The sequence below is a fragment of the Silurus meridionalis genome, chromosome 25 (genome assembly GCF_014805685.1).
Source record: "Silurus meridionalis isolate SWU-2019-XX chromosome 25, ASM1480568v1, whole genome shotgun sequence".
Lineage (NCBI taxonomy): Eukaryota > Metazoa > Chordata > Actinopteri > Siluriformes > Siluridae > Silurus > Silurus meridionalis.
This window is the reverse complement of record NC_060908.1, coordinates 14,753,920-14,779,815: the sequence shown is the minus strand read 5'-3', so window position 1 is coordinate 14,779,815 and position 25,896 is coordinate 14,753,920. Positions and strand designations below refer to the sequence as shown.

Genomic DNA, 25,896 nt, shown 5'->3' with positions numbered 1-25,896 from the left:
TGTTCTGAAGGCACATTAAGATTGTTTCTGGCAACTAGAGGGTTAAAAAGGGCGGAACTCACATGAGATAGAAAGTGAAAATGCATTGTGTGTTTGCACTGTTTGAACGATGAACTTGATGTATGTCATGTTTTGCTAAGAGTTTCTGAGGCTTTTTTCCTTTTGTGTGTGTGTGTGTGTGTGTGTGTGTGTGTGTGTGTGTGTGTGTGTGTGTGTGTGTGTGTCTGTGTGTGTGTGTGTAAATATGTAAATGATCTTTTAGCTTTAATTTTCTTTTGAGTATTTTACTTTTTTTTTTCAGGAAGTAACGGGTGTTTCCTGTTTTCAACTCATACGTACCAATATGTAAGTGTTTGATACTCAGATAGAATTTTAAGGTGTTGGTGGACAAAATATAAGTTCTTGTTGAATTTATTGGTCAGCAGTAATGCTGAAAGAGTTGTTAATCTATAAATAAATAAGTGATTAATATCCACTGAATGATTCGGGAGTGTATAAAGAAGGCTGAATAATGGCTAGTTTGGTAAAGTTGAAAGAAAATGCATAAGTATGTTATAAGCGCTTGTAACCAATTTATAACAAACTGTAAAGAGGAACATAAACACAGGCATTATCAAAAAGTACATTTCATCCCTATTGCTTGTGTTATGGATTTTATTAGTTATTTATTTTTGTCTGAATTCACACCTGCTTTTTTTTTAACAATTTGAAAAATTTCAAAGGTCGACTTGAAGTTAAATGTCACGACACCATCAGCTGAAAACATGGCTTCTGTACGAGACAATTTAATAGAAACAGCAGCTCTGGGGAGACCATTTCATCTGGGAATGCTGTATGACTGCAGAAATGATACAATAGTACCAGGTATAACAATATTTACATTATGTGTATTTTATATAATAGATTTTTCCAGGTTAATCTTTGTAAACTTATTTGCTATTTTTATATTAAAACCATAAAATTCCCATTCCCAAACTTTAATCATGTTTATTTCTATGTACAAGGTGTCCACAGACTCATCCAAATTATCCTGTAGGAATCAGTTCAAACACAGAAGACAATTAAAAATAAATGTATTAAAGAGCTTCGATTTACTCTTATGTTATTATTTGTAATTGATTACAGGAATGACACTTTGGGATCAAGAGCAGCTGCAGCAGAACATAGATGTTAAACCACAAAATAATACAGAATTCCGAGTTACAACTTCAGACACAATTGATGAAAAAGCAAAGCACCTGAAAGTTGATGGTGAACTGAAACTGAGTCTTTTGGGAAGTCTAGTCACAATAAGTGGTGCAGCCCGATATTTCAATGACACCAAAAAGTCATTTATACAAGACAGGTTGACGCTGCACTACAGAACAACCACTAAGTTCGAGCAGTTGACTATGAACCATCTGGCTAAAGGAAAAATGGGTCACCATGAGGTGTTTGATCATGATGTAGCAACACATGTGGTTACAGCAGTGCTGTATGGAGCTGATGCTTACTTTGTGTTTGATAGAGAAAATAATTTATCTAAGGAGACAACAAATGTAGAAGTAGAAGGAAAGATTTCATTGGATAAGCTGAAGAGTCTTCTTTCTGTTGGGGCACATGCAGCATTAAACATGAATGAAAATGACAAGAAAGTCGCAAAACAACTGAGCTGTACATTTTATGGGGATTTTATTTTGCCCTCAAATCCAGCGACTTTTGATGAAGCTATGAAGGTTTACACTGATCTTCCTAAGATGCTTGGAGAAAATGGAGAACATGCAGTTCCAGTGAGGGTTTGGCTTTATCCTCTGGTTAAACTGGACCCAAGAGCAGCCAAACTTGAAAGAAACATCAGCACAGATGTAATTAGAGCTGTGGAGTCAGTAATTGAAGCTTTAAATGTCACAAACATGAAATGTGGTGACTTGTTACAAGACACAGTGGCAAAATCTTTTACCACATTTTATAAACAAGTGCAGGATTTTCAGAAATTCTGCTACGAGTACAAGCAAGATTTCATGAAAAAGCTCGGGTTCCTTCTGCCAGACATCCGTGGAGGTAAAACAGATATCAGTGCCGTAAGTGATCTCATACAAGCCCATGAGAAATCTCCTTTTAATACTCGTGATCTTCAGCAGTGGATAACAGAGAAAGAAAAAAAAAACATCCAAATAAAAACAGTGCTGAAGCAGCTCTGTGACCTTGGTGCAGAAGTGAATGATGACATACACAAATATCTACTGGACTTGAACGTGGAAAAATTGGTTGCTTATGCATTTAACTGTCTTCAGTATTCAGATCTTCTCCTGACTAAACAAAAGATCTACCTGAACCCTTCAACAATGAAAAATTTCAGTGAAAATACACCTGATCCAGATTTTCAGGAAAAATCATGGACTTCTGTTGAGCTCATGCACATGAAGAACAATTAAAAATCTTTAAGAATTTGATCACATTCAATAATAAGTCTGAGTCCACAAAGTTTATTGTCCAAAGTCTGCCTCAAACATCAAATGGCCCATGTTCCTGCATTCTGGTGTATGACAATGAATGCAGTGAACCGATCTGTTTTACTCCTCCATCAAAGCCAGAATGTCCAAAAATCGAGTGTGTCACTGATCACAATGTAACAGTAAAAATGGGTTCTCCGTGTGCTGCTACACTGCAGAGGAAGCTACTGTACAAAATGAAACTAGAGAAAGACTGGAAATCTCAGCCTGTGGATCAGGATGTAATCACACTGACAGATCTTAAAGAAGGCACTGATTATGAAATAAAATGTGGAGCAGTAGGAAAACTTGACTACATGGTTGAAAGTGACATAAACACTGTTACAACTACACTGTCTGTGGTAAAACCCCAGATGGAACCAAAGTCAACTGAAAGTGAATCAACCCAGCAGAAAATTGGTAAGTATCAAAGTAATATTATAAGAAGTAAAAATACAATTTTCTAAAGGAAAACTTAATAAAAATATAAATAGTAATACATTCTTTTAATTTACACATTATAATAATATCAAATTTAATAATTTGCTTTCAGATATATATATATGTGTAATGAAATTATATATAATTAATATATTTATGCTTTCCAAAAGCCACAAAACCTGCTGTTTTGCCAACCGATACCAGAAAAATGTTGAATCAGCATTTATTTAAATTTTAGTTATTATTATTTTCAATATATGACGCATTAAATATCAATAATTTTGGATAATCTCTAAATTGTTTCATCCTAGAAACATGATTCATAAGTGAAATAAAGTGAATTTTTCATGTGTGTGTGAGTTACACACTTAGTGTGAGTTTGAATTGTCATTATTCTTTGGTTGCACAATAATTTTTACAATGTAAGGCACATGATTTCTTTATTTAATCTTTGATTTACTTACATGGATATATGATGCACAGGAAGCCACAGTATACCGCATGTAAACTATCAGGATTTGACCACTTTTACTACTTTTCAAGTGTAAACTATAATCTGTGACAAACATTATGATCTTATAAGATGTAATGAGCTGTGGACGGCTGAGGATTGTAATTGTTTTTAATGATTTTTAGTAAAATGTCAAGACAAAATATATTTTCTCCTTTAATAGGCCACAGTTCTGAAAGACAGACTAATATTGAAAATGACCAAATGATGATCTGATTAATGAGGGGAAGAAGTGAATGCAGGGTATAATGTTCTCAAGGTCAACAATCAGAAACAATGATGATCACACAATGAAAACAGAAAGTAAAAGTATGTACAGTAACAGGAAACATACTATAATAATAATAAAATAGTCAAGGTAGAGAAATTAATGCATTTTCAATACATACATAAAAAATATAGTGAAAATATTACAATTATAGAAATGATTGAAAGTATAGTGGTATTAAAACATCAGATTCCACCTTCAGTGTATAAAACACATAATGAATGTTCTGAGTTACACGTCTGCCTTCAGAGCACATGATGTGTAGGTGGTAATCAAATATACGTTTATAGTTGCTGATGTTAGAGTTCAACACTGCTGAATTATAATCACTTAAATCAAGCCAAATTATTCCAATCCTAAAACAGGCATCAGTCATTGTTTTTCTATAACAGTGATGCTGTTACAGTATTAATAGTTTTAAACAGTTCTATAGGGGAAAAAAGTTCCCTAGATCTTGAATATCAGCCATTTTTTAAACAGGAAAAGCAAAAACATATTTATCTAAAATGATCTAAAAATAAATTATAAATACACTTTATAAACAGTGTTACTCTATTTAATACATATAAGGCACTAGACAGATGTGGCTGCAGTTTTAGACAGATTTAATAGCAGATAGCAGAGGGACCGAATCAATAAACAACTCGCAAGGCAATACGTGATTCACTAACAGTCTATCAAGAGCCTTGCAGAAATCTGGAATAATTAAACAAACAGACCAGGATTAAAGTAGCAAACAAATATACACGATTTAAAAACCAACCATTAAATCCTTGTGTAGCTGAAAAAACTGTGCACTTAATCAGAGTGTTAATTAATGTTAAAGATGTGGTGTGGGATTTGGAATAAATGGCTGCCATATTTGAAGTGTTCAAACTTATTTATTTAGTAAATATTTAACTTATCAAATCTATATCCTTGCAAAAACCAAGTAATGCCGTGTTTATTGTTATTTTGTGGGACAATTTATCAATTAGCAATTTGTTTGTGACTTGTATCCAGGTAACATGGTTCACAACTGTAATGAGAACCCTGAGAAACCACAGATGGATCAGTCAGGATCAGTGGATTCTCCAGTAGAAGACAAAAAGCCCAGTACACGTTTTGATGACACAAGTAACAGTGGCAGCACTGAAAAGCAAATACTACCAGAGGTGTTTATTTGAATTAATGATTACTGGTTTCACAAGTTCCTATAAATACAAGTTCCTTCTATTTCCACGAATGAGGAATAACAGTTGTGACTTTTTACACGAAATACTGTATGTGTTCACATAGAAATAGACAAATTGAAAAAATATAGCTGTTTGTAGCATTATAAAGACAAGACATGTATTTCTACATATAAAGTTTCATTCTTACCAGTAATGATTAAGTATACAATCAGAATATCATCAATCAAAAGCATAAAAAAATATTATAAAATAAAAATATTAAGTAGTTGTTTGAAATATTTTAATGTTATTATCATGTATGTGATATAATTACATTTACTTATTTAAGGTTGTTAAATATAAATAATAAAAGTGAACCAAGATCTTCCACATTATGCCATTATTTATTTTCATGTGTTTTATTTTCTTTATTCTTTCTGAATGTGTATGCATTTATTTTTAGGTTAGTAATAAATTCAATGAACTTTATCCATCAACAATAAAAATTTAGGGTCAAATGTACATATTCACATACTAATTTTAAAATAACAAAACAAGGCTACATTTTATTTATTATTTCCTTTTTACTGAATTTATTACTGAATAATTTAGGACATTAGTTACAGTAGTAATGCTTATTGTTATTTTGTAGCCCGAGTTAGGACACATGAATGATCATCAATGAACAAGAATTTTGTTCATATTTCATTATCAATTTGTTTGTGTCTTGTAGCGAAATAAGATGAGTAGCAACTGTGAAGAGCCGCATGAGCAGTTCCAGACGGATCAGTCAAAGCCAATGAATACTGTACCAGAAGGTGAAAAGCCCAGTACAAGTTCAGAAGATAAAACAAATCAAAGGAAAACCTCCAAAGATCAAAAGATTGCTGGTACAAATTCACATTAAAAGCTTTTTTCAAATTCACAACAAAGCAATAGTATGTAATTTGCAGATCAATCAGACATCATGATTCATCACATTAATGTTATAGAAATGATGATCAAAAACATTTTGTTGTTGTTTGTTTCCTACAGACCCACACTGGCTTGAGCATTTCAAGGGAATAAATGTTCATAAAAATGATAATACAAATTATTTGTCTTTATTCACAGGAAATATAAAACCTGTATTGCTCGGGAACAAGTTCTTTATTCATGTAACTGGGAGAACATTGAATTCTCATAAAGAATTTATGGATCAGCTAAAAAAGAGCACACCCTGGCTGCAGGAGGTGAAAACAGTGGATGAGTGTGATTTCATTCTGGTTTTCTGTCCTGTTGTGTCACAAGCTGGAAATGACATTAAAGCAGCAGAGAAAAGTCTTCATAACATTTCAGGTAGAAAACAATCTTTTTTTACTAATTTGTAGTTAAAACTCATAACTTTATTATTTAAAATGTATAAATTAATATTTTTATATTTTTCAAAAGCCACAAAACCTGCTGTTCTGGTGGTGCTCCATCACACGTTTGATCCAGAGTGTGTAGTATCAGACAGCAGCAGAACTGCTAAAAGAGAGAATATGATCACATATGACTGTCTGTTCCATGAAGATCGGGGATTACTGCAATGCAAGAGGAATGCTGATGTCATTAACAATATTAAAACACAAATAAAAACACAAACAAAGGTATTTTCTTTTAACATATATGTGAAGCTCTTATTCATATATACCCATGAATAAGGAAAAACTGATATGATCTTTCACCAGCAATATGTTCTCATGTAGAGGAAAAAGCAACAAAAAATTAAGAATATATTGCTGTTCATTCTGAAGACAAGATATAAATTTCTGCATATTCATACCAGCAATTATTAAGTACACAAACCAGAATTCCAGAGTTATTTAAAAGCTTCAACATAATAAACAGTAAAAAAAAGATTTTTTTAAATAATTGTGCATTTTTTTAAAATAAATGCAATAATTATTTTAAACATTATTAAACATTTTTTTGTTATTATTATGGCTAATTTGTCAGTTTGTGAACTCTGATGGATGCATTAAGGAGGGTCTAGGGAACATTCTAACCAGATTTTGGACAAGTGCTCCTAATTCTCCAACAACTTTAGGTCTTAGGTCTTAGGTCTTTTAGGTCTTAGGTCTTTAGGTTTGTTTATTGTCATAACTTTTGAACCATGTTTCCATGGACACCCCTGGATTACCACGTATCTTCACCAAACAAACAAGTTAACAATGTATTTTCAGATTGAGCCTCAAAAAGTTTTCAAAATAATTTATAACTTCATAAGGTCTGTAATTATTGTATCTATCAGAGAAGTTTCCAACAGGAAGTAAGGCTGAATTGGACAAACAGCAATGACACAAACCTAAGTAGGCGCCTTCAGGACCATAATTCAAGGTTTCACAGCAAATTTTGTAGCCTTGATATGTTGGTACTGTCCATGGTGATTGTGACATTTAGTTAAAAATAAAGAGATATCGAATGTTTTCTTCTATTAATTCATCCATGTTTGTTCATTTGATGAGACTATATAATTGAAACAATTCTGGAGTTGTATGAGTATACTGCCTAAACTTTCTTTTATATTTTAGATACAGATCCCATTCTTGGACCTTACAGGTAATAATATTCGGTACTTTATATATAAATAAGTTGTTTTACAAAATAAGGCTCTTATTATGAATGGAAAACAATTAATAAAATAAATTTTACTTATTTAGAGTGGTCAAATATTAATAATAAAAGTGAACAGAGATCTTCTACACGTGTGAGTATGGAAACACATTTCCACTGATTTCTTTTCCTTTTCCTGAATTTGTGTATGCAGTAAAGTAGACCAGAATTCAATTAACTTTTAATTCTGTGCATGTGAATTCGGTCCAGTGTATATATTAACTGCAATATAATGATTAGAGTGACAATTTAGATAAAAAAAAATATTATTAAATGTATTTTTATATATATTTTCATAAATGCTCAATTTTATTATTAATGTATATAATAGACCAGAATTCTGTGTACTTTGTTTTACCTCATTAGAAAGAGAATCCAGCAATAGACTCACGACACAAAGAAATTAATGAACAAAATAAACAAGGGACACAGGTGAGTTTTCAGGTTTAGGTTATGGACTACATTACAAAATTCTGATTCATGATCCGCATGTTTGATTTGGCACATGTTTTTACGCTGGATGCCTGGGTTGATCCTTTTTCTCTTACTGAAGATATTTTAGTTACAGTAGAACAGAAATATATATACAGCTATTTTGTGGTCCGAGTTATGCTAATATTTAATGCATGTGGGATCAGCGTACAGCTTACAACCTTTCTTACAGTAGTGTTATGTAATCTTATCCTCATTTATTTTTAAACTTAAAACACAGTGAATTATTACATATTTAATGAATGTTTTTTATGTAACAGCCATGTACCACATTTGAAAGCCAGAAACAAGCACGTGAATTTAGAAATGCTGTCGGTAAGTGTAATAACTGTGATATAAAACAATCGTTATAATAAACTTAAACAGCGTACACCAGGAGCTTAGTCAAAGAATACAGCATATTTGTTTTTTTTATTTATGAACACTATAATGTACAATGATTATTGTTTTTAAATATGGTCATCTGGAAGGATTTTCAACTACAGATATTTTATCTGAGAACATTAAACAACTGGAAAACGTAAAAAAAGAACTTTTAAAAAAGGAAGCAGAATTAAGTGTGAACAAAGGTAAGTGTGTAAGTTATGATAAATTTATTTAAATATTTTTAAATGTATAATATATATAGAGAAGAGTTTTTGTCGCTGATATATAATAGTATAGTTGTATATCTATAATGTGTGCATTGTGAAACCAATGTCGTATTAAGGACAATAGTAGTCTGGTAAAATCCTCTAACTTTGTAATTCGCCTGTTCATGAACAAGTTACACTCTTAAAAATGATGCATTTGTGTTTGATTAAATACAGAACTGTCATTGGTAAATATATCCTGTATTATGGATTGCTATGCCACTCTGGACATTTTACCCAGGGAACCACCCTAAGGATGAACAGTTTTTTGGCACAATGAAGCATCAGAGCTATGATTTCAAGACAACATGAACACATTAAAACCAAAATATGTCACTTTATAATAAACACAGAAATGCTGAAACTGCAGAACTAAAACAGCATGCTAATTATTTCCAGACAAGTTAACAACAGCAACTGTAGCCACACACACACACACACATACCTTGGTAAAAACCTGATACACTAAAGTTCATATACATGTAAATATTGACAAATGAGGAAGAAAAGAAACCAAAAATGTAAGAGTCACCTTGGGGGCAGCAAAACTAATAAAATACATTATCCAAAAATAACACCATTGACAAAAAACAACAGCACTATAGAGTAAAAACACAGCAGATTAGACACAAACAGCAGCTTAACCCAAAGTTCACCGCCTGGACAACAATGCTGCAGCACAAGAACATTATTTCCACTGGCAATAAGCTGATTATAGATAAACGAAGGCAATAACCCTACATACATAATAGATAAATGCAGAGATCTATTTTAACTCAGGTTGGGAAAGCACACCCACAGATTAGGCAACAACCTAATAATAATAATAATAATAATAATAATAATAATAATAATAATAATAATAATACAATTCTAAGAAGAAATCTACATCTATAACAATGTAGTGCCTGAAAAGACCCCTACCACAGAAGACCAGAAAGGGCAGGTATCACACATTAAACCTTGATACACTTCCTTCCTGGGCATTTAAATACAACAGTCAGACAAACAATAGTGTCACACAGAAGGGGGCCATTCTCCACCATCACACTCGGAATGACAGAGATGGATTTTTTGTGATCCTCTGCTATGTTTGCACCTGTTAGCAGTGTTAGTGGTTGAACATTATATTCTCTCTTTTGCTACTTTAATTTGTGTCAAAATCCATGACAAGAAATAACAGTTATTGTTTTGTTTTAGAGTTAATTATCACAACAGAACTGCGGTTGGTGCTTGTGGGGGAGAGTGGATCTGATAAGACTGCAGCAAAAAACATTATCCAGGGCAGAGAGGAGGTGAACCTGGCTACAACATCTACAGCTACAGCCACAGAGCAGAGTCAGAGCACACATGCTTCAGCTGGAAGGAAGATGATCATGGTGGACAATCTTGATGGGTCTTCTCCTGAAATTCAGGAAGTGAAACAGTGTGTGGGACCACAAGCTTTCCTCCTGGTCATACCTGTAAAGAATTCAGAAGACAAAGTGCACAATGTAGATGAAACACAAATGTCACCTGAAACAATAGAGGAGATTTTTGGAAAAAAATGTTGGTCCAACACCATGATCCTTTTCACTGATTCTGATAAACTTCAGGAGAGACAAATCGAAGAGTTTATCCAATCAGGAGATCTGAGGACCAGGAGACTTGTAGAAAAATGTGGGAACAGGTTTCACTGTCTTAACATTAAGGACAGTGGAGATGGTTCTCAGGTTTCAGAACTGCTAGAAAAAATAGAAAAGATGCTCAACAGAAACAAAAATGCAAGTGAGATTTCTCAGATGATTAAAGATATGGAGAGAGAACGCCAGGAGAAAGATGCATCAATCAGACAAGTGGAACTTGAAATGGAGAATAAACTTAAAGCCATAGAGGAGAATATTAAGAAATATGCAGAAGATCTAAAAGAGTTAGAGACACGACAGATTGTTCCTGTAAATAAGGAAATGATTTCCAAGTTGAAAGAGAAACATGAGTTAATGAAGGAAATTGGAGAGAATATAAAGGAAATGTATGGCAGAGCTGCAAGGCTGGAAGAAAGACAGTTTATTAGAGTTATTTTGCCAGAAAACCAGCAGTCTATATGGATTTCACTGCCAAATCAACAGACCGTAAATTCTGAAAAGGTGTTAGCCCAACTTAAAGAATTGTTCTTAAAGACCATAGGAGTAAAACATTAAAAAAATAAATAAATTGTGAAGATGAAGATGATTAATATTTCGTTGATATATACCTGATAAGAGGTAGATTGCAGCAGAGGTCATGAATATCTGTTAGCGAGTCAAATATCTTACATGTGAAGGAAGTAATCAAACATTCACTAGTCTCTAAAATTGTTGAAGGATTTGGTGTATATATAATATATATGCACCATACAATTTATATATATATATATATATATATATATATATATATATATATATATATATATATATATATATATATATACACACACACACACACACACACACACACACACACACACACACACACACACACACAGTACAGACCAAAAGTCCAAAAGCCAGATTCAAAGAGTTTTCTTTATTTTCATGACTATGAAAATTGTAGATTCACACAGAAGGCATCAAAACTATGAATTAACACATGTAGAATTATATATGGAATTATATACATAACAAAAAGTGAACTGAAAATATGTCATATTGTAGGTTCTTCAAAGTAGACATCAAGAGAATGCCAAGAGTGTGCAAAGCAGTAATCTAAGCAAAAGGTAGCTACTTTGAAGAACCTACAATATGACATATTTTCAGTTCACTTTTTTGTTATGTATATAATTCCATATATAATTCTACATGTGTTAATTCATAGTTTTGATGCCTTCAGTGTGAAGGGATCAACCTTTTCCTGATCCGCATATTTGATTTGGCACAAGTTTTATGCTGGACGTGCTTCCTAAAGCAATATATAAACAAGCTATGGTAGAATGAAAGGGGATAAAAATTTAGCTGGAAAATCTGCAGGAATTGTGTGATGTAATCATGTCAACAGCGAACATAATCTCCAAAGAATGTTTCCATCATTTTGTGGAATCCATGCCATGAAGAATTGAGGCTAGTGGCAAAACGAGGCCTTAATCTGTTAATTATACATGAAGTGCTTTAAATTTTACAGTATTTGGCAACATGTGTAAAACTGCTGTAATAACACATACTGTAGAACACTGAAATAAGATGCAGCTGGGTGGAAGTGTCTTGTCTCACCATGGTATCTTGGAGGTGCTGCTAATTGAACAAACAACTTCTGTTTTGTTACTGAAATTATTAATAGCTGAATCACCACAACTATACTACCATAACACCTCAGCTACAGCAGCTTGCATTACTCCTACCAGTGAATTAACTCCACAAACGATTGTGTCGAAACAATACAAGCATGCCGAGCTAGTTGTAATGGCTCAGTAAGAAGGGCAAGTGTTCAAATCCCAGCACAATCATAAAGCAGTGTGTGGGTCCTTGAGCAAAACACTTTAAATATTGTAGTAATTTTTTTTTTGAAGTTTTTATTACATTTATTCACAGTAAATGTTTTTTGTTACAATTAATACTGAACTTTGTTACAATGCAGTATGAATGTATGCGCATATACTGTAAAGTTTATAAAATATTGAATGCAATTTGTGGCAATTTGTGTTTTTTGTGGAATCATTCAGTAGTGTGAAATAATTTACATTTTCAAAATGAGAATTATGGTATATATTACAAAAAATAAACCCCTGACAAGTTCAGGCTGGAAAAGAATTGAAAGTAATTGTCTATTGTTGTGGCTTGTTAATTTTTTTTTTTTTAGATTTACATTTTTTAGCCTCTGCAGGTTTACAAGTGCAATGTGGAAATGGACAAACATAAAACTGAAATTAATTTATTACATTTTAGTTAACCTTTAAATACTAGTACTGTTTATCTACATAGAGACTTGAAACTTTTCAAATATTAATACATGAAGAATAAATAAAGGGATATAAGAATAACACAATTTAATTAAAAATCTTGTTAATTTACTTCGGGAAATGTTAATTAATATTACCGTAATTTCCGGACTTTAAAGCGCACCCATATACAAGCCGCACCCACTGAATTTTACAAATATTTTTATTGTGAACATAAATAATCTGCACCTGTCTATAATCCGCACTTATAAAATGAATGAACTTTACACAGGCTTTAACGAAAGACATGTTACACGGTGTAACGAGTTAAATATGTTGCGCTTCCTTTATGAGCATAGCGGTATTTTGGGAATAGCATGCCACTGCATTTTGTACGGTATTACTGCGTGTGCAAGGCCAAGGAATATGCCCTTATTATTTTCTGATGCTCATTTCTAAGTTTCTTTGACTAACCCGTAACACTGTTGTCAAGAAAAATAAAAAAGCACGAGTTTTGGAAAACTGTCTGTGCTTATATGATTTCTGTTGCAACTGGAGTTAGTGAGCTCTCCCTTCACCCAGACTCAACACGTTACAACGACCAAGACAGTCATTGTTCACTGTCTTCCTCCTTCCTTTCACAACTATTTCTCTCGGGAGTTTAACTTTTGGCATCGTTGTGCTTTAAAAAAAAAAGTTTTTTCTCCCGATGCCGTGCAGCTCAGAACACAGGTGAAGTGCGTTTTTTTTTTTGTTTCCGTTCGGAAATGTCATTGGTGTAATGTTATGGGGTTCAGTTTTTGTTAAAAAATTCAGGTTATAGGATCCAAGGCAGATGCAAAAAGAGCAGGGAAAAAGGCTGTGCAGAGCTAAATCGGGAAGCCGATTCAGGGAGTCGATTCAGGGAGCCGAATCAGTGAGCCGAATCAGGGAGCCGATGTGCACGGAGGGTGAGGATTTCGAGCCGGAAACCGGAACGCGTTCAGCACGAGCCGGAAACCGAAACGCGCGTTCAGCACGAGCCGGAAACCGAAACGCGCGTTCAGCGCGAGCCGAGCCGAGCCGGAAACCGAAGCGCGTTCAGCGCGAGCAGAGCCGAGCCGAGCCGGAAACCGGAGCGCGTCCAGCGCGAGCAGAGCAGAGCCGGAAACCGAAGCGCGGAGGACAGAATGGTCAGGTCAGAAACAAAAGAACGAATAAACAAAACAGAGAATATGCTGGAGAGTGATCAGGGCAAGCCTAAAGACAATCTGGCACTGTCTGGAGGATTCAGGCGTCCTTATCAGTGCCAGAAAATTAGACGCCATATCCATGCAGCTGGTTGGGAGTGGGCGTTTCCTCAGTGATTGAGCCGGTAATGCCTGAAATGCTCAAGCGGGCTGACAGTACCCCCCTGTCCAGGGCGGCTTCAGACGCCCTAACAGGCTGCCCCGGGTGGGCCCGATGAAAGCCACCAATCAAGTCACGGTCCAGGATAAAGCGGTAGGGGACCCAGGAGCGTTCCTCAGGACCATAGCCCTCCCAATCCACAAGGTACTGAAGGCCCCGACCACGACGACGGGAGCGGAGCAGGCAGCGCACGGTGTAGGCAGGACCCCCATCATTGACCCGGGCGGGCGGATGGGGCCTGGCGGAGGGCACCAGGAAACAGGCCCGAACAGGCCGAACCCTAGACACATGAAACAGAGGGTGGACCCGGAGCGCCCTGGGGAGCCTGAGTCTGAGGGCCACGGGATTGACGACCTTGGAAATGGGGAAAGGGCCAATGAAGCGTGGGGCGAGCTTCCGACAGGTGGCCTTAAGGGGAAGGTCCCGAGTAGAGAGCCATACTCGTTGCCCGGCACGGTGGCGGGGGGCTAGGCGCTGCCTACGGTTGGCCCCCTGGCAAAGCCTTATGCCATTCTTAAGCAGGGCTGCTCGGGCCGTTCTCCAGCCTCGACGGCAGCGTCAGGGTTCCTGGTTGGAGAAAATTAGACGCCATATCCGTGCAGCTGGTTGGGAGTGGGCGTTTCCTCAGTGATTGAGCCGGTAATGCCTGAAGTGCTCAAGCGGGCTGACAGTTTTTTGGCTTGAAGTTTGTGAAACCGGGAAAAACCCAGGAAATTTTAAAAACCCACTGTGGGCACAGTAGTGTGCACTCATATTGAAGTAATATGAGTGATTTTTTATTTTATTTTTTTACCATTCAGGGACATACAACTTGGATTGTTCCCTCAATACTCAAATTCTGCTAATTTTTTTTACAAATCTGAATGCATTCAATGTTTGTTTCTATTTTCTCACTTCACATGCATTCAGCACTTGTTTTGCAGCATTTGGATTTTCATAGGTGCGAAAGTTTGCTTACACAAGTCATAACTTCCTTTGCACTTATTTTGCTCAGTTGCTTCTGCTTCCTGTCTGAATCTTCCTGTTCCCCCTCTGTTTTAACTTGCAGTGGAAGTTTTAAATGTTCTCACTCATGTAAATATACATAAATACAATCACATGTAATTGCATTTACATATTTAAATCTTGAAATTTTAAAAAAAGGAATGAGTAATGATCAACAGGTAAAACATGCAACATTTGTTGAAAAAATTGTAAATATATAATGATTTTCATCAGGTAAAGGGACTTTAAAGGGAAACAGCAGGAGTTGTTTTCTGCTGTAGCTCAGATGAAACAATAGTGTTTCCTGTACACGCCTGAGTTACAGTAAAAAGGAATAAAAATATTCAACAAACAAAACTTGACTAGAACAGCTTGCTCACATTCAGATTTGTTGCAGATGGATGAAGATGCATGAAAGTACCCAGGCATGTAATATATTTTTGATCTATATGAACTGTTTTTCAAATCAACTATAACAGCATGTGTGTATATACAGTGAGGAAAATAAGTATTTGAACACCCTGCTATTTTGCAAGTTCTCCCACTTAGAAATCATGGAGGGGTCTGAAATTGTCATCGTAGGTGCATGTCCACTGTGAGAGACATAATCTAAAAAAAAAATCCAGAAATCACAATATATGACTTTTTAACTATTTATTTGTATGATACAGCTGCAAATAAGTATTTGAACACCTGAGAAAGTCAATGTTAATATTTGGTACAGGAGACTTTGTTTGCAATTACAGAGGTGAAACGTTTCCTGTAGTTTTTCACCAGGTTTGCACACACTGCAGGAGGGATTTTGGCCCACTCCTCCACACAGATCTTCTCTAGATCAGTCAGGTTTCTGGCCTGTTGCTGAGAAACATGGAGTTTGAGCTCCCTACAAAGATTCTCTATTGGGTTTAGGTCTGGAGACTGGCTAGGCCATGCCAGAACCTTGATATGCTTCTTAGAGAGCCACTCCTTGGTTATTCTGGCTGTGTGCTTCGGGTCATTGTCATGTTGGAAGACCCAGCCTCGACCCATCTTCAATGCTCTAACTGAGGGAAGGAGTTTGTTCCCCAAAATCTCGCAATACATGGCCCCGGTCATCCTCTCCTTAATACAGTGCAGTCGCCCTGTCCCATGTGCATGTCCCAAAGCATTATGCTACCACCCCATGCTTCACAGTAGGGATGGTGTTCTCGGGATCGTACTCATCATTCTTCTTCCTCCAAACACGTTTAGTGGAATTATGACCCAAAAGTTTTATTTTGGTCTCATCTGACCACATGACTTTCTCCCATGACTCCTCTGGATCATCCAAATGGTCATTGGCAAACTTAAGACGTGCCTGGACATGTGCCTGGTTTAAGCAGGGGAACCTTCCGTGCCATGCATGATTTCAAACCATGACGTCTTAGTGTATTACCAACAGTAACCTTGGAAACGGTGGTCCCAGCTCTTTTCAGGTCATTGACCAGCTCCTCCCGTGTAGTTCTGGGCTGATTTCTCACCTTCCTTAGGATCATTGAGACCCCACGAGGTGAGATCTTGCATGGAGCCCCAGTCCGAGGGAGATTGACAGTCATGTTTAGCTTCTTCCATTTTCTAATGATTGCTCCAACAGTGGACCTTTTTTCACCAAGCTGCTTGGCAATTTCCCCGTAGCCCTTTCCAGCCTTGTGGAGGTGTACAATTTTGTCTCTAGTGTCTTTGGACAGCTCTTTGGTCTTGGCCATGTTAGTAGTTGGATTCTTACTGATTGTATGGGTGGACAGGTGTCTTTATGGCGCTAACGACCTCAAACAGGTGCATCTGATTTAGGATAATAAATGTAGTGGAGGTGGACATTTTAAAGGCAGACTAACAGGTCTTTGAGAGTCAGAATTCTAGCTGATAGACAGGTGTTCAAATACTTATTTGCAGCTGTATCATACAAATAAATAGTAAAAAAATCATATATTGTGATTTCTGGATTTTTTTTTTTTTTGAGTTATGTCTCTCACAGTGGACATGCACCTACGATGACAATTTCACACCCCTCCATGATTTCTAAGTGGGAGAACTTGCAAAAAAGCAGCGTGTTCAAATACTTATTTTCCTCACTGTATATAAATATACTATTGTAATAGCAACCAGCACTGTAGCAGTCAGCCTTTGCATGATTAGAAGTTTAATGTGGAAATAAAAAAATAAAAAAAATCATGAAATTCCTTTAGTCCATTTTAGTTAGAAACTTGATTTGAGTAGTAACAAAGCAAATATTGTTTTTTTTTTATTTTATTACACATTTTAAACAATCTTTTTTATCAAATTAATACCTTTTGCCCCTTTAAACTATTTTATTTACATGGCTGTTTACTCATAACACAAGATTCTGGATCAGAATAAGTGACTTTGTTCATTGTGGGCACAGTGGTGTTCACTCATATTGAAGTAATATGAGTGATTTCTTTTCTTTTATAAATTCAGTGGCGTACAACTTGGATTGTTCCCTCAATACTCAAATTCGACTTACTTTTTACAAATCTAAATTCATTTAATGTTTGTTTCTATTTTCACACTTCACATGCATTTAGCACTTATTTTGCAGCATTTGGATTTTCATAGGTGAGAACTTCCTTTGTACTTGTGTTTTTTTTGCTCAGTTGCTTCTGCTTCCTGTCTGAATCTTTCTGTTTCCCCTCTGTTTTAACTGACAAAACTGTTTAACAAACAAAACTTGACTAGAACAGCTTGCTCACCCTCAGATTTGTTGCAGATGGATGATGCATGTAAGTACCCAGGCATGTAATATATTTTTGATCTTTTTGAACTGTTTTTCAACTCAACTATAACAGCATACACACACACACACACACACACACACACACACACACACATATATATATATAGATGAGATTTTTGTGAGAAAACAAAAGCGAAAGTTTATTGTGTTCTTCCACAAAAGTAAGCACAGATGCATTTCAATGCTTTACTATAACACAGGTTTTTAACTATAACATATGCGTTTAAATATATATATATATATATATATATATATATATATATATATATATATATATATATATATATATATATATATATTTAAACGCAGTATGTTATAGTTAAAACCATATATATATATATATATATATATATATATATATATATATATATATATATATATATATATATATATATAACTTTTTCCTTCCTGATTACTTTATAAAATAGCTTTATTTAATATTTAATTCACAGTGATGTAATTAATCTGAATGTCAGCTTGGACTGTGACTTTGTGTCTATGACCAGATCACAGTTATCTGGAAATTCAGTAGAGTTGTGCTCTTGCAAATTTTCATCTAATAAAACAGTATTGGGTCATAAATCAGATTTTTTACCTGAGGTGAAAAACAGTGAAAAGCAAGTATTTTTGTCCAAAGAGATAAAATCAACTTGTTAACCAAGACAAACGTATCCTGTAGGTATTCAGGAATAAAAACATTTACATTTGTAATACAACCTGCCAAATAAAGCTAAAGGATTTATGATGAGACAAAAATGGAGCCACCTTAAACTAATAATCTGCTATTCTCTTCAGATTTAGATTTTTTTTACCACTTCACTTTTTCATTTTAAACTTTAACAAATCAGAGTAAATCAGAGAGGTACAGTCCTGAATATATGGGTGCATTTATTTACATTTTTCCTCTAAATGAAATATTCCACTCAATCATGTCAGTATGGAACCATGAGCATTATAACTTAAGTTTAGGAATTGTGGCACTGTTATGTTTTTTTGCATCATTTCAGTTCATACCTGCTATACTAATAACTTTGTCGATGTTAAAGGTTGATTTGAAGATCAGTTTATAATTTCAACATCTTAACATGGGAGACACAATAGAAACAGCAGCACTGGGGAGACCATTTCGACTAGGAATGCCGTATGACTGCAGAAGAGATGCATTAGTACCAGGTATCAGTGATTGTAACTTATTGTTATTCACACTGACAAAATGTAGCAATTTAATGATTTTATATTAAAAATCTGTTATATGTGGATGCTAACAGGATTCACGCTTTGGGATTGAAAGCAGCTGCAGCAGGACAGAGATTTTCGTTCTCAAAATTATACAGAGTTTGATGTTACAACTTCAGACACAATTGAGAAAAAAGCAACGCACATGAATGTTGAAGGTGAACTGAAACTGAGTCTAATGGGAGGAATTGTCCCACTTAGTGGTTCTGCCAAATATTTCAATGACACGAAAAAATCATTTATACAAGAGAGGTTGACGCTGCACTACAGAACAACCACCAAGTTCGAGCAGTTGAGTATGGACCATCTGGGTAAAGGAAAAATGGGTCACCATGGGGTTTTTAAGCATGATGTAGCAACACACGTGGTTACAGCAGTGCTGTATGGAGCCAATGCTTACTTTGTGTTTGATAGAAAGAAGAATTTATCTAAGAAGACAACAAATGCAGGAGTAGAAGGAAAAATTGACCTTGAAAAGCTGAAAAATCTTCTTTTTGCTGGGGCAAGTGCAAAAGTAAACATGGATGAAAATGAGAAGGCTGCATTGAAACAACTGAGCTGTACATTTTATGGGGATTTTAATTTGCCCTTAAATCCAGCGACTTTTGATGAAGCTATGAAGGTTTACACTGATCTTCCAAAGCTGCTTGGAGAGAATGGAAAACATGCAGTTCCAGTGAGGGTGTGGCTTTATCCTCTGGTTAAACTGGAATCAAAAGCAGCCAAACTTGTAAGAACTATCAGCACAGATGTAATTAGAGCTGTGGAGTCAGTAATAGAAGCTTTAAATGTCACAAACATGAAATGTGGTGACTTGTTACAAGACACAGTGGCAAAATCATTTACCACATTTTATAAACAAGTGCAGGATTTTCAGAAATTCTGCTACGAGTACAAGCAAGATTTCATGAAAAAGCTCGGGTTCCTTCTGCCAGACATCCGTGGAGGTAAAACAGATATCAGTGCCGTAAGTGATCTCCTACAAGCCCATGAGAAATCTCCTTTTAATACTCGTGATCTTCAGCAGTGGATAACAGAGAAAGAAAAGAAATCCATCCAAATAAAAACAGTCCTGAAGCAGCTCAGTGACCTTGGTGCAGAAGTGAATGATGACATACACAAATATCTACTGGACTTGAACGTGGAAAAATTGGTTGCTTATGCATTTAACTGTCTTCAGTATTCAGATCTTCTCCTGACTAAACAAAAGATCTACCTGGACCCTTCAACAATGGAAAATACCTGTGAAAATACACCTGATCCAGATTTTCAGGAGAAATCATTGACTTCTGATGAGCTCATGCACATGAAGAACAATTTACAAATTTTTAAGAATTTGATCACATTTAATAATAAGTGCGAGTCCACAAAATTCATTGTCCAAAGTCTGAATCAAACATCAAATGGCCCATGTTCCTGCATTCTAGTGTATGAAAATGGGTGCAGTGAACCGATCTGTTTTACTCCTCCATCAAAGCCAGAATGTCCAAAAATCGAGTGTGTCACTGATCACAATGTAACAGTAAAAATGGGTTCTCCGTGTGCTGCTACACTGCAGAGGAAGCTACTGTACAAAATGAAACTAGAGAAAGACTGGAAATCTCAGCCTGTGGATCAGGATGTAATCACACTGACAGATCTTAAAGAAGGCACTGATTATGAAATAAAATGTGGAGCAGTAGGAAAACTTGACTACATGGTTGAAAGTGACATAAACACTGTTACAACTACACTGTCTGCAGTAAAACCCCAGAAGGAACCAAAGTCAACTGAAAGTGAATCAACCCAGCAGAAAATTGGTAAGTATCAAAGTAATATTATAAGAAGTAAAAATACAATTTTCTAAAGGAAAACTTAATAAAAATATAAATTGTAATATATTCTTATAATTTACACATTATAATAACAATATCAATATTTATAATTTGCAGTCAGATACCTATTTATAATTATTTATTTGTAAATTGATCTGCATGATGTAATGTTTTAATTAAACTGAACTAGGGATAAGGATGAGTATCTCCTTGCATGAACAGTGTTATTACCTACTTTATATGATCTTTTTTTTATATTCTATTGATAAAACTCATAATTGTATTTAATATATAATGTAATAAAATTATATATAATTAAAATATGTATGCTTTTAAAAAGCCACAAAACCTGCTGTTTTGCCAACCGATACCAGAAAAATGTTGACTCACCCTTCATTTTTTTCTTTCCTTTATTAGCTGCAAAGCATTTATTTCAATTTTAGTCATTATTAGTTTCAATATATGATGCATTAAATATCAATATTTTTGGATAATCTCTAAATTGTTTCCTCTCAGAAACTTCACATGATTCATAAGTGAAATCTACACATTTTACACTTTTACACATTTTACACTTTTACACATTTTACACTTTTACACATTTTACACTTGAAAATAAAGTGAATTTTTCATGTGTGTGTGAGTTACACACTTAGTGTGAGTTTGAATTTTCATTATTCTTTGGTTGCACAATAATTTTTACCATGTAAGGCACATGATTTCTTTATTTAATCTTTGATTTACTTACATGGATACATTGATATGATGCACAGGAAGCCACAGTATACCGCATGTAAACTCAGGATTTTACCACTTTTACTACTAAACAATAATCTGTGACAAACAATATGAGTTTATAAGATGTAATGAGCTGTGGACGGCTGGAGATTGTAATTGTTTTTAATTGTTATTCATACATTTAAAATGTAGTGAAAATATTACAATTATAGAAATGATTGAAATCGCTGCATTCTGTTCTTTTTTTTTTCTTTACATTTTTCACAGTGTCCCAATATTTCTGGAGTTGGGGTTTCATCTTAACATATACATGTGAACAGACAAAACAGCTGAACTGACAGAATTTACATAAATTTATAATTAAATTTCTTAGAAACTAAAATGATACCCATGGTCTTACATAACCCCTGAATAATTTTCAAACTATACAGCCTGTAAACTCCATAGAAAATAGACTGACCATATCAGCACTCAGATCAATATTTACACTTCTTCTCACTCTCCAAAGTCCATTTGTTTTTGTAGATTATTCAGACAAATGGTATTTTTCTCCATCCATTCATCCTCCTCACAAGGAAGCTAATGCTAATCAAAAAGCTAACCAAAGCTCACAAAACTGATAAAATACACAACTTACATTGCACTGGGGATCTTATTTAGACCAATAATTATTTCTGTGTATTGTTCATTAAAGTCTCAAAAAATCAAGTTTGGTGGCAGTAAACCCTCTGTTCCCATCATCATATAAAGGCTAAACTGAATTAGCTAGACACAGAAACTTCTAGAACATTAATTTAGTAAAAGTAGAAAAAGTAAAATACTGCACTGAGGAGCAGGTATGCTGAAAAAATGCACCATCACTGATCATAACTTCATATTATATACAGAAAACACCAGATACTTGTTCTTTTTTAGGCGGCTTTATCATATTTTCCTCTTAAGATTTATTTCATCATTCTGATGTAAAGGTTTTACTCTGTTTTAGGTGATGAAACGTATTGAAATTGCAGGTACTTTTTCGGTTTTATGTTTAACAGTTATACCCATTTAAGTAAACTGCAGTAGCTGATAAAATACAAAACTATAATTTGTACTGTTTTGCTCATTCCTCCAAACCCTTTTCCACTTTTTACATTTTTTCGTAATGTTTTTTTTTATTCATTCTAAAAACAAGAAACAGAGAGTGCTGAATCCTCGGAGTACTTAAGTGCTACAGCAGTTTCTGGAAACTCATCTGATGACGAGCAAATAAATGAGAGTCAGCCACGCTACCAAGAGCTAAAGAGTTCTGGTATGAGATCTAAACAATAGTTTCTATTTCTTTACACTGTTATACACTGTAGAAAATGTTTTAAATTCATTAAGTTTGTACTTCTTCTTACACTCCAAATTCCATTTATCCTCATACAAAAAGTATTTTCCTTCAGGCATGTGTCATTGTTTTAATGATCAACAGAAACTCAATTAAATGTAGCAGTTAACAGGTACACCAACAATTGTTGTGTTATTTTTTATTTTATTGAACACATTGTCCATTTTAGGTTAGTTGAATCATTCTGATGCAAATGTTCTACTCGTTGTTTTAGGTGTTAAAAATGTTATATAGCCAAATGTTTCTCTGTAATGTTTCTTAGCAAACGGACCTATTTTATTGTTCTGCAGACTGTATGTTTGATTAATAGCATATAGGTTTTAATTTGTGTTTTTCACTATAAGAGTGTAAAAAAATGACAAGTTCTATCTGTACAGTAGATATAACAAGTTTTCAAAACTACTAATGAATGTCAGTGACACAAACTGGAATATACTTTGTGCAATGGTTATATTACAAATTAAAATTAGGGTTCGTTATTATGTTGTGCAAGTATTATTGATGGGATACACAAATAAAAAAGCTTCATTACCATTGTGTAAGTCTTGTTACTGTATACAGATATTCTGGTGCATTTCAAACCTCACATATATGACACTATATTGTTCATGCTTTGCCTTGTGTGACATTACTTTCATTTATAATTTTTTCTCTAACAGCATAATTCCTTCCCTACTTTAGAAGTGCGTATTTAAAAAAAAAAAAGCACAAGAAATCCCTATTTCTCTATTAAACGTTTTGACAGCTGAATCCTTTGTAATGTAAATAAATCAGGTGTTTAGAATGATATAAATTCATTTCTTTCTTTCGAAGGGTTACATTAGAATAGAAAGTGAGCAGTGATGCATTCAGATGGATGACAGATATTTTTTATACCTTATTATTTTTTGGTGTGTTTGTTTTTAATGTGCTCTGTGAATGATAATGAGAAGAAAAAGCTTTCATGTGTAAGTAATTAATCCTCTCACACTGCACAGGTGTTGGCATGAAGTCATGAAGTTACTCAATAATGCACATTTACAATGCACAAATATTGTAATTGAGTATATAACCATAAAGCCAGTGAGTTAAACATCATTTTCCATTCACTGCTAATCGGGCCTGACAATTTGACTCTTAATTGAGTAAAAATCCATAGGACACAGAAATTGCGCCAATTATTCCCATTTAAAAAAAAGATGACGCAAACACTCACCACCACTGTTATAAACCCACTACATTGTTTAAAAAAGAGACACCGTTACGAAGCAAGGAAATCACCCTAAACCTAGAACCATGACCATGAGTGTGTGAAGGCCAAGAGACCATGAGACCAAGGTGAGTCTTAAGTGCTAATTAGTTGTAAATCTGAAACAGGTGCACAAACTCTGACCGCACATGGTTCAGGGAGGTGCAGTGGATGATGGGAAGTGTAGTTCCTATTCATAATCCAGGTCAAATTAACGTTTTATTGCTCTGTTTTACCTGTAATGGAATAGGAAACGGTTTATAATATCAAACTTTTGTTAATATTTTTTTCTAATGGTTTAATCGTCTACATTTTACAATTCCAATTGCAGCAATAGTATGTAATTTATTGTATTTAACTATTGCTAAAAATGAAATGAATGATACAATCATTTTAAACCCAACTTTGAAAGATTTGCCACCCCAGAGTTAGGATGGGAATTTTGAGCTGCGGTATTACAATTGTCCACTAGGCGGCAGCACAGACCAGAGTCTGATCATATACGTTTTCAAAACTCTTGATTACGCAATACAGTTTTCTAATGAGGTCTGCTGTTTTTTTTATGCTGTTATTTAGGCTTCTGGAAGGTGCTTTTAAAGGGGTGCTTCAACATAAAATACAATACACTTCAATAAATTGTGTGCTTGTTTCTTATATTTGTTTCTAAGATACTAATCTTGAACAGGTAAATAGTACCTTGTGATTAATTCCCTAATAATGTACTTGTTACGCTGACATTTTGGTTGGCACTCTGCACAAATGTCACTACATTCGTAGTGATAAAACCTAATGATGGTGTGAACAAGAGATGGTATAATAATGGTTATAAGTTTTGTGCCAGACACACTCGATAATGTTGAGATCAGGGTTTTGTGGGGGCCAAACCATCACTTCAAGGAATTCTTGTTCTTCTCTGTGCTGATGATAGTATTAACTGTTTATTGTCGTTGTCCTGCAGAATTATTTGAGGGTCAGTCGGATGCCTTACTGATGGTACTGCTTGATGGACAAGTCTATGCACTCTACTTTAATCCAACTCTGTTTGCAGAAATGTAAGCCCAAACTTGTAGGAAACCTCCACCATGCCTCTTGTAAGAAACATCCACCTCCACTAAACTCCACCAAGACTTTTGGATCATCTGGTTAAAACGAGAGGTAGCACTGTGTGTCATCAGTTTAGAAAATGGTAGGAAAAACAATGTGCCTGAATGAAGGGTCCCAGTGATGTACTGTATATAAAAAAGATAAACGGTCCAAGGACTGATCTCTGAAGAACCCCAGTGACCAGTTGATTTGATTTAGGCATCTCTCCTCCCCAAACAACCCTGAAGGACTTAATTGTGAGGTGTCCACAGTTCTAGTGATTCTCAGTTAAGTCGCTTTGCCTTGTTTCCATGTTGGAGGTATGACTTTTTGGCTGCAGTCCCACTGGTTTCTGCGAGTTAATTGCTGGGCTCCATCTTGCCACGGTGTGTGACCTGCGACATAAAACTCGCAGGTCTTCCACAGCCTCAGCTTAGTAGCAGTGTTCGGGTGAGGGAAAAAAAACAAAAAAAAACTTGAATTTTTTTTTACACCTGCCTTAATCTTTGCACAGTAATGGCCTTGTTTCGAAATAAACTGTATTTAGGCTTATACTTCCAGGTAAACTAGAATAACCTTTTTCTCCACTTTGACATTCCAGAATCATTAACGCAAATATTTTCCATGAAATGTTTTTCTGTTCCTGTGTTTTGGTATAGTTTTTGTCCACCTTGTTGTATATAGAGACACTTTATCTGAGAGCAGGAGTGAGTGTGAAGTGTTTCTGACAGCCGTTAAGCCTGCACCCTCCGTAATGGCGTTAAATTGACAAGGGAGCACTTCT

At 35.0% G+C, this 25,896-nt stretch overlaps 3 protein-coding genes across 3 annotated transcripts in view; all 3 read left to right on the top strand.

Moving 5' to 3' along the window:
- The window catches only part of LOC124379487, a 41,397-nt gene extending 30,449 nt beyond the window's left edge, over positions 1–10,948 (top strand). Inside the window, exons 22-33 of the mRNA XM_046839854.1 lie at positions 1,962–2,040; positions 2,406–2,891; positions 4,694–4,845; positions 5,579–5,735; positions 5,959–6,183; positions 6,277–6,476; positions 7,401–7,428; positions 7,530–7,576; positions 7,849–7,914; positions 8,235–8,289; positions 8,445–8,543; positions 9,807–10,948. Of these exons, the coding sequence (XP_046695810.1) occupies positions 1,962–2,040; positions 2,406–2,891; positions 4,694–4,845; positions 5,579–5,735; positions 5,959–6,183; positions 6,277–6,476; positions 7,401–7,428; positions 7,530–7,576; positions 7,849–7,914; positions 8,235–8,289; positions 8,445–8,543; positions 9,807–10,786 (2,574 nt within the window). The 3' untranslated portion in view covers positions 10,787–10,948. The remainder of the gene's footprint in view (positions 1–1,961; positions 2,041–2,405; positions 2,892–4,693; positions 4,846–5,578; positions 5,736–5,958; positions 6,184–6,276; positions 6,477–7,400; positions 7,429–7,529; positions 7,577–7,848; positions 7,915–8,234; positions 8,290–8,444; positions 8,544–9,806) is intronic.
- Positions 302–2,423, top strand: LOC124379142 (verrucotoxin subunit beta-like). The gene is made up of 3 exons (XM_046839269.1): positions 302–345; positions 723–864; positions 1,126–2,423. Exons 2-3 carry the CDS (start codon positions 765–767, stop codon positions 2,412–2,414), a joined length of 1,389 nt encoding a protein of 462 aa, XP_046695225.1. The 5' UTR covers positions 302–345; positions 723–764; the 3' UTR covers positions 2,415–2,423.
- A 6,578-nt stretch (positions 10,949–17,526) lies between the features above and the next one.
- On the top strand, positions 17,527–23,338 carry LOC124378791 (verrucotoxin subunit beta-like). The gene is made up of 4 exons (XM_046838560.1): positions 17,527–17,627; positions 18,688–18,814; positions 18,910–20,676; positions 22,604–23,338. The coding sequence occupies exons 3-4, from the start codon at positions 19,023–19,025 to the stop codon at positions 22,738–22,740; spliced, it is 1,791 nt and encodes a 596-aa protein (XP_046694516.1). The 5' UTR covers positions 17,527–17,627; positions 18,688–18,814; positions 18,910–19,022; the 3' UTR covers positions 22,741–23,338.
- Positions 23,339–25,896: the final 2,558 nt, after the last annotated feature.